Source organism: Bradysia coprophila (assembly GCF_014529535.1).
Source record: "Bradysia coprophila strain Holo2 chromosome IV unlocalized genomic scaffold, BU_Bcop_v1 contig_84, whole genome shotgun sequence".
Lineage (NCBI taxonomy): Eukaryota > Metazoa > Arthropoda > Insecta > Diptera > Sciaridae > Bradysia > Bradysia coprophila.
Genome location: NW_023503376.1, coordinates 4,592,909 through 4,608,005, shown reverse-complemented (window position 1 = coordinate 4,608,005; position 15,097 = coordinate 4,592,909). Strand labels below are relative to the sequence as shown.

General features: G+C 39.8%; 3 protein-coding genes across 4 annotated transcripts; 1 reads left to right on the top strand and 2 right to left on the bottom strand.

Moving 5' to 3' along the window:
- Positions 1-2,895: 2,895 nt before the first annotated feature.
- On the top strand, positions 2,896-4,528 carry LOC119072590 (transmembrane protein 39A). Its single transcript, XM_037177844.1, has 4 exons — positions 2,896-3,303; positions 3,379-3,518; positions 3,575-4,214; positions 4,281-4,528. Exons 1-4 carry the CDS (start codon positions 3,043-3,045, stop codon positions 4,521-4,523), a joined length of 1,284 nt encoding a protein of 427 aa, XP_037033739.1. The 5' UTR covers positions 2,896-3,042; the 3' UTR covers positions 4,524-4,528.
- Positions 4,529-4,886: 358 nt separating this feature from the next.
- Positions 4,887-5,499, bottom strand: LOC119072616 (cytochrome c oxidase assembly factor 5). Its single transcript, XM_037177871.1, has 3 exons — positions 5,293-5,499; positions 5,131-5,226; positions 4,887-5,065 (listed from the first exon to the last, which is right to left on the bottom strand). Exons 1-3 carry the CDS (start codon positions 5,398-5,400, stop codon positions 5,024-5,026), a joined length of 246 nt encoding a protein of 81 aa, XP_037033766.1. The 5' UTR covers positions 5,401-5,499; the 3' UTR covers positions 4,887-5,023.
- Positions 5,500-8,058: 2,559 nt separating this feature from the next.
- Positions 8,059-15,097, bottom strand: LOC119072576 (tyrosine-protein kinase Shark). Of its 2 annotated transcripts, none has more exons than XM_037177823.1 (11): positions 15,006-15,097; positions 14,157-14,252; positions 12,371-12,450; positions 11,898-12,305; positions 11,592-11,835; positions 11,366-11,532; positions 11,192-11,305; positions 9,889-11,127; positions 9,691-9,817; positions 9,362-9,622; positions 8,059-9,296 (listed from the first exon to the last, which is right to left on the bottom strand). In XM_037177823.1, the coding sequence occupies exons 2-11, from the start codon at positions 14,230-14,232 to the stop codon at positions 9,061-9,063; spliced, it is 2,952 nt and encodes a 983-aa protein (XP_037033718.1). In that variant the 5' UTR covers positions 14,233-14,252; positions 15,006-15,097; the 3' UTR covers positions 8,059-9,060. The 2 variants fall into 2 exon arrangements, with proteins under 2 accessions (XP_037033718.1, XP_037033719.1); XM_037177824.1 differs by lacking the exon at positions 15,006-15,097 and adding an exon at positions 14,779-14,970.

Below are 15,097 nucleotides of genomic sequence, written 5' to 3'. Positions count from 1 at the left end.
CAACGTGTTTTTTCAGTATTTTACCGCTAAGCGCGATACGCTTACCGCTTAATACACATTTTTAGATGATCTAGTATGATTTATTCAATACAATTCTTCTAAAAGGGCCTTACAAGCCTCACTAATGATTTACAGAGCAAAGCCTCTCTTCACAATGCGCATGAGTGCTTTGAATAAAAAGTTTGCCTCCCGGTTTGGTGGGGAATTTGTTTGAAATCATATTTGGTGTGAGGCAAAGTAGAAGAAAAAAATTCAAAAGGATTTCGCGTTTGCAGGTCAAAGCAGGTCAAATCTTAGTATATTCGATTAGCCTTCAGGATCTTTCGTGGACTCACAGCTTTTAAACGAAAATGTTTGATTACTTCAGCAATTATAGTTTTGCTTATGCTGTTACTTCACTCGCAATTATAATTTTGCTTCGTAGATTCATACGGGCAGCCTATAGCATCTCTATTGAATGGGCATTTATTGCCAAGTTTTTTAACGTTGCGATTTGGCAACGGACTAAATGCAACACTAGAACTCACCCACAGCGCAAGGCTATTAGACTAAAACAGAAGATAAGTTCACAAACAAAGCCAACGCTTTCCCCTTTCCCAGGGCTCACGTTTAGTGAATGAATTGAGAAGAAGAAGGCTGTTTCGACCTCGAGAACTAGCGGCGGTCCAAGAGTCAGAGTGGACTGACTATCTTCAGTTGTTTCCGCTAGCCTCTTACACAAGACAGCAGTAGCCTTACAGTTGAACTAGTTTTTGAAAGGCAACATAGATAAGTGCCATCGTCTGATGGAAAGCTTGTGGACATTGATGGAATGCTACTTTGAAAGACCCAAATCGTAGCCAAAAAACAAAACATTCTCGCAGAGAAAATCACAAAAGGCAAAAACAAAAGATTCACCATACACACGCATAACTCAGTTCGGCAGCAGCACACAGTCCACAACTTAATTTCAAAACTCAAAGACAGGGAAGGTAAACAGCTCCAGATTGTCCACTAAACGAATTCCTTTCAAATGACACGAAAACTGAAAATCTACTTTCATAGACAGCTGAGATGATTCCGAATTGAACTGTGAAAAACCATTCACAACGAAGTTGCTAAATTTCTATGCAAAATGACACGCAGCAGATCAAACGTTGCGCTCTTAACCAGAGCGTTTGGAATCACTGTAAATGTGTTAATATACGAAAACGGGAAAATTCCGAAAATCTGAAAACGAAGGTAAAAACGCGAGAACCGATCCATCTGAAAATCGGAAACCTGAAGACGTGAATAATCCGTAAACCTGAAAACGCCAGAAAAACACGACAAATCATTTAACGATTTCAGTCCTCAACGTCGGTTCGATGAATCGTTTGGAATCGCAGAAATCACTTCCACACAGAACTCCACAAAAGCTTTCATTCTTTTTTATTGTTGAAATCTTGAGTAAATCAAACCGTTCCGTCCTTACACAGGACGTTTGGAATCACTAAAAATACCTCTAGCTGAAATCGAAAACTACATGGGCGTGTAATGTTTAGCGAATAGTCAGTAGCGGAGTATCATCATTTGAATGGACATTTATTGCCAAGTTTTTTAACGTTGCGATTTGGCAACGGACTAAATGCAACACTAGAACTCACCCACAGCGCAAGGCTATTAGACTAAAACAGAAGACAAGTTCACAAACAAAGCCAACGCTTTTCCCTTTCCCAGGGCTCACGTTTAGTGAATGAATTGAGAAGAAGAATATTGACGGTTTATGACTACGTACGTTCAGTTACGGTTTATAGCATCAAAGACTAGACTGAGTCTGTTTCTTATGTTTCGATTATAAAGCCGACAATAGTTGATCTTTGCAGATTGAGTGCTGGCGAGTCATTCCCTGCAAATAGAGTTTCGTCATCCAGAATTGTTTGCCGCACTTCACTCACTAAGAGATTTTATTTTACTGATTTTGCTCAGTATTGTTACTTCACAGAAGGCTAAGAAACATTTTCAGTCAAATTGACTTCGATCAACGCACTTCAAGCAAAAGTGGTACTCTAAATAGGGTACTGAAACTTGACAGTGCTCCATACAAAATTTTACACTGTAAAAAGAGTGGGGATAAAATTTCATACAAAATAGTACTCTATTTGGCAGCTGTCATTAATAGCACTTTTGCTTGAAGTGCGTTGCTTCGATTGAAGTTTTTTCGTGATATTTTCGCATTGTTTTTCCGTTTCGTTGTTTACCGGTGATTGTGGAATTTTCGCTGGCTGGACCGGTAGTATGAATGAGTGGATCGGACGGTTGGTGGATGGATGAATTGCGTGGAAATCGTGAGTACGGCACGTGAACGTTTCTTATTGTTTTTTTATTAATTTTTACTTTTGCTTTTGGAGCTCAGGCTCAATTCTTTTCTTTTCTTTGCTGCATGTTTTTGGGTGATTTTTTAGCAGCTTTCCACAATTTTCCATGTCAGCAGATGGCAATGTCTCAATGCAAACTATCCTACAGTTGTTCATGGAAAGTTTTGCTGCTGTCTTGTGTAAGAGGCTAGCGGAAGCAACTGAGGATGGTCAGTCCACTCTGACCTAAGACCGCCGCTAGTTCTCGAAGTCGAAACAGCTTTCTTTTTCTTTGTTACCACTTTACGTGATGTACGGGCAAGGGAAGAGCTAAGACTCTGTTTGTCGTCTGAAAGAGTTTTTATTTTCGGTTGTGAATGCGGAAGTTCGGTTCATGCAATTTGCGCCCTGAGCTTTTCGTCTCAGGTTAAGCAAAATTGGTATGCACGAAGAAGCAAGATAATTGTTGAATAAATTGCTATATGTAAGTTCCCATCATAGTTCCCGCTCTTTTGAATGCATTTTATACAGCTGGTTCAAGTATCTTTACCCTGAATTTGACATATTACACGTCGCTGTCATGTTGCACTTTCCATCGTTCCAGAAGAGTTTCGATTTGTTTACCATCTTTTCGACATAAAGTTCTAGGAACATATCCAGACAATCTTCCAACCGAATCCCATTGAATTTCTACAATGTTCATGGATATGACATGTGTGGTTGATAAATGTCAGTGAATCGTCGATTAGCACGCAGCCCACGAACAATGCCTCAATTGAGTACTGCAAATAATGTCGAGCCTGAACATGCCTGCAACTATCCACCGATCAAGCACATACCATTCCCACCAATGGCTTCACAATTCCAATCGGATTTGATAAATGAGTGGCTACTGTTTGCGTTCAGCTTTTGGGCGGCTGGACTACAATTTTTACACTTATACCGCACAGTATGGTGGCTGCCGGACTCTTACACCAATCAAACTATGGTCAGTTGCCCAGTGAACATTTGATTGTCTTTTATCATTTCGAGAGTTTGAGGCTTAAGGGTCTTTGTGTTGCAGAATTTTTATCTCATCGATCAATTTCTGGCGTTTTTCCTGTTCCTTTTGTTGGGTCGACGATTTTGGTATTGCTTGCTGATTCATTGCGTTGACACAATGAGCCCGAAAAAGTTCTCTAATCAAATGAGGAATATTGTAAAGTAAGTGGCCACCGAATCCACAGACAAAGAAAGAGTCTCCAGAAATGTCATTTCAGATACACATTCTTCTACGTGACCATATTCCTATTGGGATTGTGCTGTCTGAAGATCTATTTGAAGCAGAGCTACGTCGTGATTTACCTTTGTTATCCGATAATCGTCTATGTCATCACATTCGGTTTCGATATTGAGCCCTTCCTGCGCACAGTATTCGAAGGTGATTCGGTGTACATGAACGGCACCCCGCTACATTGCTGTTCCACGAATCCATCAATGATTCGGGCGGAAATCGCCGCACTGAAAAAGGATTTCAACAATCGCTTCAAGCAGGTTATCTTCACCACACTACTGAATGCGTACTATGCCAGCGTAATTCCTTGCTGCTTTGCACAAAAATTTCTGTATTACGACATCTGGATGACAACGTCACACATGGCGTTCGTGGTTATCGGCGGACTTACCATGTGTACGATGTTCTGCTTCCCGGCAAATTATTGTGACGTATTGCACCGAGCTGCATTGCATTTGGGTGGCTGGGTGCGCATAGAGAATCGTACACACACGCCAGCATTGAATTGGTCGAAATTGGTGGTATGGCCGAACGGTTCGTTTGTCAAGTATTCCGGTGACTATTATCGCAGTAACGGACTCGTTACAACTGCCGTCCCATGCAACTCATTCCACAATCGATTCTACGTAAGTTTCCGAGATTAAATGCAGAAATTGAAGGCAGAACGGAAATAACCCAATCTCTTGTTGCAGTTATTCTTTCAGAATCCGGCTCATCTCTACGCGATTCTGACGTCCATTCAAGTGATCCTCATTTTCGTTCAATTGGTTTTGCTATTTTGCACCACCGAATGGCACAATACGCTTTCATTGGGATTTCTTTTGTTGTCAAATTATTACACTCTGTTCAAGATGATCAGAGATTTCCTGATTACGCATAAGATTTATGTTGCCGAGTCGGCTATCAATAAGAAAATAAATGGCTACGGCAATTGAATCCATTCATTGGTTTTGTGTGCCTATGGAAATGGTCTGGTGTCCTTTTGCATGTTTGTAGGTCTCGTTCTGGTTAACTTGGAATTATACTTTGGTCAGAAGATCGGTGGCAGGTCGACCTAACATTTTGATGAACAAACAATTTCCTGGACAAAATCTGAGCGATATGAAAGGACTTTCAAGATTTTCTTAAATGAGTGTTCCAGGATTGATCTAAAAATGACTCGATGATTATGTTGAGTGCAAGTACCTTACGTATCGTGCCACTTACTTTGAGAAGGAACGGGACGCATCATTTAACACTTACACATTGTTACTTTTAATAGTCATTGAGTCATTGATCCCGGGAAAATTCCATTAAAATATTTTACAGTTTCACTGAACCAACGTTCAGCCGTTTAATTGCATTATCTCTAAATAATTAATTGCATTCTGCATCTAAAATGTGATAACGATTCGGAAACATGCCAGGTAAAATGTACGACACAAAAAACCAGCTCTTAGTATCCCTTATGGCCCCGAAATCTTGTCCTATTGTCTAACTGAAATCAAACATTTTCTTTGACAATCTACCGGTATTGAACAAAACACTTTCTGGCACACTTACCAGCGATCGTTTGCATTCGAAAAATGTATTCCGGAGAGCTTGACATTCGGTGGGGACGTTTCCTTGCTTCAAACACTCTCGAGGTGTTTTTTTATCCTAACACAGTCGAAAGAGTGATATAACTTAGGGTTTGCAGGGTAAGTTGTTGCCAAAACTACTTACGATCCTACAGCAATTACTCTCTAATAAACACATTTTCAAATCCGCTCGGATACCAGCGCAAGCGGTTGTGTCAGCCAGTCGTTCTCCATCCGTTTCATATGTGATCATGGTGAGTTCTTCTAATAATTTTCAATTTATTTTTGTTTTTGTTTTCTATTTTCCGGCCTAGACGTTTTGGATAGACCTTTGACATAGGAGTTTTGACACATCGAGAGTATAAAGAGTAAAAGAGAGCCAAGAGAGCGAAAAAATTGACGTATCATCTTTCAGAAAAGTGAACACGCTTATGGAGGCAAAAGTTTAAAAAGTCAATTAATGTTTGGTGCTGTTGATAGTCGCACAATTATCGTTGATCCTTTGTAAGGATAGCTTCTGAGTATTCCTTAAGGCCAGCTAACAAAAGTTTAAACAATTTTCAACAATCTATTCCGGAATTACTCTTACAATTTTGAAACTGATTACTGATATAGATTGTAGATTTGAGCACTATTTCACAGCACTCTCAATGATTGACGCTGTTGGCAAGTCAGTCACTTCTGTCAATGTGATCGAAAATTTAATTTCTTAACAAATAATTTAGATTTTTGTATTTCGTATCTTAAACGATCAACTCGAAGGCAGTGCCATCGCTGATTTTTGTGGTAGTGACGATAACAATTTCCACAATCTATACCAACGCAGGCCCCTTTTCTAGTCTGAGTTTGTTGACTTTGTTTACAAGCAATTGATTACACTAGGCCATTTTTCAATGAATTTCGGTCATAATTCCTCTAGGTAGTCTACCTCTATGCACTGGGCTTAGACTGGTGAACGGCCGAAGTTTCCTATACGGTTATGCCTAGGTAAATCAATTGGACATCAATTTGTAATCGATCTGTCGTTGGTATCATCTTTTAGCGATACGGAATGAGCAATGGCCGTAGTAAGTGTTCTTGTAAATGTAACAGATGTAACCTTGCGTATGTAGTACGAGACTCGGCATTTTACACTAGACGATGCCTCAAATTAATCAGCTTGCCGTTTGTAGAAGGTTTCCTCCGAAGACTATCCAAAAGTTCCAGTCGTACTATAGATTGATGGTAGCTCGCTCAGTATAGACTGTTATGATCAGAGCTTTCGTCATAACACTCTATATTAGGTATACCAGCGCATGTGTGCCAACTTGTAAAAATAAAAAACCAAAACCCATTGCTGAGTGGTGGCTTCTTGCTTGACGAAGGAATAATAAGAGAACAAATTCCTTACTCTATTGTAGCACCAGACGACCCTGTTTAAATTTTACATATTTCTTTAAATCGGACCAATTAAAAGATTTTCTTTCTTTAAATTGAATTTGTATTTTCAGTAAATATTTTTAACATTAGAAAAAAATAATTTTAAAAATTATAAAATTGAACCATAAATAACATTGATCAACATGTTGCACATTATGTATAGATGTAAACCCGTACATTAAATTAGTCAGCATTTATAAGAAAAAAATGACTTAAATTGATACAAAAAAGCCTCTCAGCTTTTGTGCTTCTTAATTTCCAAAAATGTATCCAAAACCATTCATTTTCGAGATCATCCCTGGACGCGACATTCATATCAAAGCAACACATTCACTAAAATTTTATACAGATTGAACTTTAACAGGCCTCCTCCTCCGAAACTTTACGTTTACGATATTATTAATTCTAATTCCTTATCGACTTTAGTCTCGCTAGTCTTTTTTACCGATTTCATGTAGCATGCGGACGACATTCCTAAAAGTTCCGTTAAACTTGTGTGAGTCAAGCGTTTCCTTTAAATGTCAATTCAACATTAGAATTTCCATTATAGGATTCCAAAGAAACTGAAAGCTCGCACAAAATCTTTTCGAAGCTAAGCGTCAGTACCTCCTTCAGAGCGGTGGAAATCTCTAGAAAAGAATTTCTAAGAAGGTGGCTGAAATGAAAATTGCCCAGTGCGTTCAAATATCGCCTAAGGTTAAATGGCACGAATCTGAGCGTAAGTTTAATGGCAGGATAGTAACTTTAAATTGCTGGAAAATATTATCCTGAAACTGTATATAGGAAATGGGTAGAAAAGCCATCCTTCATAATAGGAAATTCCTAAGCACCTAATTCGACAATGGCCCTATTGTGTATTTCCACAGCTTTTGAGAAAAAGTTTTCTTTTCTTTTTAATTTGAATTAGGAAAATATTTTGGCTATTTGGATGTAGGTAATTGAAACTGTTCCGGTCAGTGTTTTGAAAAATTCGAAAAACCGTCGTGAGTAAAATCTCATGGAAAAATCAACCGATTTTCGTGACTCTTTTTTTGGTTGTGTAAGGAATATATGTGAGTAGAAGATAGAGTACAAAGAAGTTCGATACTCCTCACTTCACGGCGCCGGGGATTTTTTTCGTATTTCCGAAATATTTTTTGACTTTGGACCAGGGCCGGCGCCGTGACGTTAGGAGTATCGAACTTCTTTGTACTCTATCTTATACTTCCGTCTATTTCTTACACAACAAAAAAAGGATCCTTCCTGTGCTCACATATGGAGCGGAAACGTTAACGTTAACAAAAGCTTCCGAAACTAAACTAAGAGTGGCACAAAGAGCCAAGAGCCGCTTAGAGATAGAATGACAAATCAATAGATTCGACAACAAACAAAAGTCGTTGATGTCATGGAAAGAATAGCATCTTTAAAGTGGAGCTGGGCGGACCATATTGCGAGAAGGACGGACGAACGTTGGACCAAAAAGATCATGAACTGGAGACCACCTAAAACAAGACCAAGAGGTAGACCACCAGAGAGATGGAATAATGGTATAAAGCGAATTGCAGGCGCAAGTTGGCAACAAGTGGCAACGGATCGTTTGGAATGGAAGAGAATTAGGGAGGCCTACGTCCAGCAGTGGATAGAAAAAGGCAGAAAAAGAAGAAGAAGAAGAAAAAAAGGATCACGAAAATCGGTTGATTTTTCCCTGGATTTTATTCACGTCGTTTTTTCGAATTTTGGAAAAACTGTGCGCGGTCCGAGTTTCATAGAAATTTCACTCCTAGTTTTACGATTTATCAACAAAAAAAAGTCTTTTACATGACTAGGAAAAAAAAGAGGAAAAGTAAAGTTTTCGTGTGAATTTTGTTGATCCGAGGCGTAACCGAGGTCAATAAACACACGAAAACGATAAAATTACTCCAGACAATTATTACATTTGTATTTTTATTTTTTTTTATTTTAAATGAAGATAATAATATGGATGAGTGGGAAGCCTGTTGTAAAGATCGACTCAAATGTGTATTCTCATTAAAATTGAAAAAAAAAATCGGATGGTACGGGTTCATCAAAACACGGTCACTCAGTAGATTTAAAAAAATGTTTTTTAAATAAAAAAAACCTAAAAATTTGTCAATGATCAAAAAATGGTTAAAATGCTCTCTACAATTTACTGAAAGGAATGTTAGTTCATTGAAATGTGAAGAAGACAAAAATAATAAAAAAACAAAAATAAAGTCAAAAAAATAAAAATTCAATAAAATTATCGATAAATAAATAACAGGACAAAAAAAATATAAATTTTAACTTTAACTTTAACGAAACAACCTGAAATGTTGCCGAGTATTAACGACCGTTTCAAGGGCCTATATCATCTAAACAATGATTAAAAAACTAAAACACAAAATCTATTAAATTCCACTACGAAAATTATACTTACCGAAACAACTGATTTGAGATTATTGAATGTGACACGTCTCTATGTCAAATGTTCTGAGCAGCAAAAAGACGATCCTTTTCAGCTGATGTTCGCCGTATTGATAAGTTCAATCAAATTCTGATAGTCTGGATCGTTGGCAAAGAATTGTGTCAAATACTGGAACGTAGGACGGTCTTTCGGATTATAATTCCAGCAATTCTCCATGATGCGGTAAACGTTGTCAGGCACCGAATCTGGTCGTGGTAATCGTTTACCTATTTCGACCAGTTTTATAACGTCCACTCCTTTCATGTCACCCCACGGTGGCAGACCTCCTGTTTCACAAAATCATGAAATTGTCAAATCTGTTGAAAGGATGAGCTTGTTGACGTCAACTCACCGGTCCAAATCTCCCACAGTGTTACACCGAACGACCACACGTCGCTGGCATGTGAAAATATACCGTAATTGAAACTCTCGGGCGCGTACCATTTAATCGGCCATTTACCACCTTGACTCGCTTGATAGTAATTGCTTTCAGTGCAGAGAGCCCGAGACAGACCAAAATCGGAAATTTTCGCTTGATGTTTGGATGCCAGCAGACAATTGCGAGCCGCCAAATCACGGTGCACGAAATGATGCGATTCCAGGTAACTCATTCCTAAAGATCGTCAAACCAAAATCGATTTTTAGAGAAATTGAAACAGAAAAGTTTGAAGTTGCACGAACCGCAGGCAATCTGTGATGCCCAAATTTTCAATTCAAAATTCGGATTGACCTCGTTGGGATGTTCGATTAAATAGGTTAGCATCGAACCTAGTGGTACCAATTCCTGAATCATCATCAATGGCGGACCCTACGGCAACGTTTGATTCGTCAAAAATCAATTTGATCAACAAAGTGGATGGGTGTGGTACACAGACATACCTTAGATATTCCGATGAGCTTAACGATGCAATGATGCGACAATTTGATCATAACGCTGGCCTCTCTCAAGAATTCGGTTCTATTCTGTTTACAGTGTTCGTCGTGAAGTGTCTTTATGGCAACGGGAAGATCATCCAAACCGTTGATCGATTTCAGTACGCCTTTGAATACACTACCGAATTCACCCTCGCCGAGTGTGTCGTTCTGTTGTAAATTGGCTTTGGGTATGAAGTAATTCGGTGTTGTTATCCGCGCATCAATTATGTTTTTATGTTGAGCGAAATACTCGCTGTCCATGCTGCAGTTCGACATTGTGGAGTCCAATCTATTGAAACGTGGGTCACTGAATGCGGCCGCTTCGATTGGATTGTTGTTGTTGATTGGTTGCGGCGATTCGTCGGGAAAGTAGGGAACATGCTTGAATGGTACATATTGAAAGGATGTTGAGGGCAGTTCGATTTTTGGCACCGTTGGCGCATCGATAAAGTAAATCTCTTCCGATCCCTTGTCGGCATTCGTGTTATTGTCACCGGCAACGAAATAGTCTTGTGATATCGACGGATTATTGTTCCGATTGTCCGGATGGGATACACTGCGATTCGGCAATTCTTTCGATGATCTTGCGATCTCAATGTCTTCGACGGCACTGTTGTTTGTGGGCACATTGTAAAAACCGTCGGTTAATTTCAAATCGGTTGAAAATGACAAATTCTTTAACGTCGACGGTATCTCCTCCACGTCAGCTTTAACGGTCGTTTCTGTGGCTGTTTTCTTGGACTTGCTTTTTCTCAAGCTCTTCATGCCATCGATGAGGATGTTGCTTTTCTTCGGCGATTTTAATTTGAGGCTGCGGAAATTGAGGTCGTTGTTTCGATCTTTGTCTTTCCCTTTCGTTTTCGAGTCAGGTGGTGAAATCGCTATGCCCACCGTGTTCATCAGATTGTCCGATGGTATTGACATATTCCGTTGCGGCGGATATTTGGTGGGAAGATTCAGTTCTAAGGCACTGTTGGATCGACTGTCCCTTTTCGGTGTCAAATTGTCAACAGCATTGAATGGGACAATATTCCTCCGCTGCTTCCGAGGTATAGTCGATGGAAGAGGAAGTGGTGGTTTAGGCTTTGGCGGCACACCGTACTGTAGTTTGATCGGTAGACCATCCGAAAAGTGCATGTAGTGCTGTACCAAGTGCTCTAACGACGGCATGTACGGGCCTTCGTCGATGAATAGAAATGAAAGCTGGAACGAGAGAGAAGCGAATCAGCACGAGAATAACGCAGGAACCAGTATCCCATGCACTTACATATTTTTGAATAATGAAATGCTTCGGCTGGTAATCACACAGCAATGTCAGTACGTCGTCGCCACTGTTTTCAGAGTACCGTATCAGAAACACACCCGACGAAAAATCCATTTCCTGAGGAGAAACAGTTGCCGTCCTTATTCGGTGAACCAAATGTGTTAAGCGATTTCTCACCTGATTCCTCTCCAATTCTTCAGTGGTCTGATTCGGATCAGGATCACCGGCACATCTGGCTAAGGTTGTGGCATGCTCTTTAAGAATTTTGATCGATTCAGATCTGTCTAACGTACCATGATACCACTGATACTTGTAGACGGTGGGCTGTGGCGGAACGTAGTTCTCTGTTCGGTAGGAATTATCGGATGTCAAACACCAGGCAACGATAAAACGAGATACTCACCCAGGAACTTTTCCACGTCCGTGTAACAGCCTTCTTTAGCAAAGTCAATGGGAAGTTCGCCGAATGTAGATCTCGGCATGTGTGGAGCACCAAGCGATAACAATTCTCGAACAGCGTCCATATTACCACTCTTGGCTGCATCGTGTAATGGAACGCATCCAGTACTGTTGTTCCTCGCTTGAATATTAGCTTTTGCTTCATAAAGCATCCTCACCACCGTTGCCGGTTGTGTGCGACAGGCGTACTGAGCAAAAATATATAATTCAATCGTCTCACTGGCTCATTCGTATCAATTGAGAAAATTACATGCAACGGCGTGTTTCCATCGCTGTCCCGACAGTTAACATTCGCTCCACTGTCAATCAGTTTTTTAATCATTTCTTCGTTCTGAAATCGACACGCCAAATGAACCGCAATCTGACCATCTTCATTCTTCGCATCGATATTACGATAACCACATTTCAGCAATTCCGTCACTACCGTTAGATTACCCTCTCTCGTGGCACGATGCAACAGATTCGTCCGGCCGTGGCTGCGTGTATTATGCGGTGGTGGATCACATTTTACCAGAAACTTTAGTTGTGACACCAGGCCGTTCGCTGATTCTTGATAGTGTTGGATTAGTGAGTCCAATCCGTGGATCGGCTGTTGATCGTCGATGGAGAAAAATGCGTCTTCGCCGTGACGACGTATTTGGTAATGGCACACATCATCCTGGGTAAAGTGTGGAAGGTTAAGCAAATGTTTTTTTTTTAATTCCAATTCTCATTAGAACCTACGTTGTATAGCACTGATAGAACATAGTCACCGTCGGAACTGTTGCTTTCTCTCACAAGAAAAACTCCATTTTCTTGTCCCTCTGTAAAACATAAAGAGTTTCAGTTATCCCGGAAATGTTAAAGGAAGTACGAGACGGTTCGGAAGAGTGACTTCCTCTTCGTATTTAAGTAAACAAAAATCAGCGGTAGTTTCGTTACCATTCTGTGTGCTCTGTTACGCACAGATTTTATTCCATTTCCAGAAGCGGCTTGTAAAAAAACATTTTTTTTTAAATTTTCGAATTTTTGAAATTCCGGCGACATGTTTTATCACCCGGGGAATTATCCCCCAAACTGGAATTATCACCCGGGGAATTAACACCCAGGCATTATCACCCAGATCAAAAGGAATTATCACCCGGGGAATTAACGCCCAGGCATTATCACCCAGATCATTTCGAATTATCACCCGGGGAATTAACACCGAGGCATTATCACCCAGCTATGTGAGAATGATTTCCCAGCAGTTTGTAGCTTAGAAATTATTACCAACTGAATTGGGAATTATCACCCGGGGAATTATCACCCGGGAATTAACGCCCAGGCAATATCATCCAGCTATCTGAGAAGTCATGCTTAATTAGTCTAGTTAATTGTGTATCGTCTGAGAGACAAGCACAATTAGGTAATAGTGCATCATCTTAGCACATTTAGCCTAGTTATTTGTGCATCGTCCTAGAGACATGTACAATTAGTCTAGTTAATTGTGCATATCTCTAAGACGGTGCACAATTAACTAGACTAATTGTGCATGTCTCTAAGACGATGCACAATCAACTAGACTAATTGTGCATGTCTCTAGGACGATGCACAATTAACTAGACTAATTGTGCATGTCTCTAAGACGATGCACAATCAACTAGACTAATTGTGCATGTCTCTAGGACGATGCACAATTAACTAGACTAATTGTGCATGTCTCTAAGACGATGCACAATCAACTAGACTAATTGTGCATGTCTCTAAGACGATACACAATTAACTAGACTAATTGTGCATGTCTCTAGGACGATGCACAAATGACTAGGCTAAATGTGCTAAGATGATGCACTATTACCTAATTGTGCTTGTCTCTCAGACGATACACAATTAACTAGACTAATTAAGCATGACTTCTCAGATAGCTGGGTGATAATGCCTGGGCGTTAATTCCCCGGGTGATAATTCCTATTGATCTGGGCGTTAATTCCCGGGTGATAATTCCCCGGGTGATAATTCCCAATTCAGTTGGTAATAATTTCTAAGCTACAAACTGCTGGGAAATCATTCTTACATAGCTGGGTGATAATGCCTGGGTGTTAATTCACCGGGTGATAATTCCTATTGATCTTGGTGAAAATGCCTGGGCGTTAATTCCCCGGGTGATAATTCCTATTGATCTTGGTGAAAATGCCTGGGCGTTAATTCCCCGGGTGATAATTCCAATTTAATTTCAGTTTTTTCAGTCTGGGGGATAATTCCCCGGGTGATAATACCCGTCACCTGAAATTCCTACTTAAACGTACAACACACAATAAGTAGACATGCCGTCGCTCATTTAAATTCTTCGAAAAAATGTTAAAATTCTTGGAATGGAACTCTCACACGCAAGACACCTCAACATCTGATATAGTAAACAGACTTTGATCTCATGTCCTGTCATTCTTATCTCTCTCTCTCTCTCTCTCTCTCTCTCTCTCTCTCTCTCTCTCTCTCTCTCTCTCTCTCTCTCTCTCTCTCTCTCTCTCTCTGTCTCTCTCTGACTCACCTTCGCGTAATATTTGCTCAGCTCTATCCCTAGACACTTTTCCATGGAACCAGCATAGGTTGTCGTCGCGATTCATTCTATTAAGTGACGAGTCGTCTGTAAGAAATATCGAATTAGCTTTGGTGGTTCGAAAGAAATCTTTGTCGCGTGTGGTACGTAGAATGTTTGTCTGCATGGATTTTCTCAAATTTTCTAATACCAAACTCAATGTTACTTTGCACATACACGCACAGTGTGTTAATTTACGGTTCGTTTTTATTCTTCTTGATTTTTTTTAGAGTTCATTGGTCCTATAATCGAGCTTTTCCTGGAAGGTTATTAACCTACCGAATCGGTAGTACCGATAAAACCACCTTAAAAGGAAAAACTTTCCATTTTCTAAGTTTCCTAAGTTTATAGATTCCCTAAAACTATGATCAATATTGCATATAGTTAGAATATAAGGAGCTACTTCAAGGTGCATATTTGGTATGTCTTTGTTATAATTATACCACTTTAATTTATCACCCACATCACATCTCATGCCCACTCAGGATATTAAATAAACATTCGGTGGTGTTACGATCGTTCGAAAAAAATGATTGGTGATTCGTATTAATACAGAAAGAGACGAATTAATTACCGTCGACAATCTGCTCTCTAATCTCATTCACTTTGTAATTGAGGAATTCATTACAGAAACTCCAAGTCACTTGAACAGAGGATGTGTACAACAAAAAAAAAACTACAAAAGAAACACACACAATAACGACTCATTCGTTGAGACAACCCTTGGGTCAATGTTACGGCCGTATGGCTGAGGTCTTCGACACTACGACCTAATTGTAATTTATGTCTTACGAAACTTACATTTCTTGTAATTTATTGTTTGTTTTCACTTTCCTTATCAATGACAAATATAGAACTGTCAGCACGGAATCTCTCTTTCGCCATTGACACTT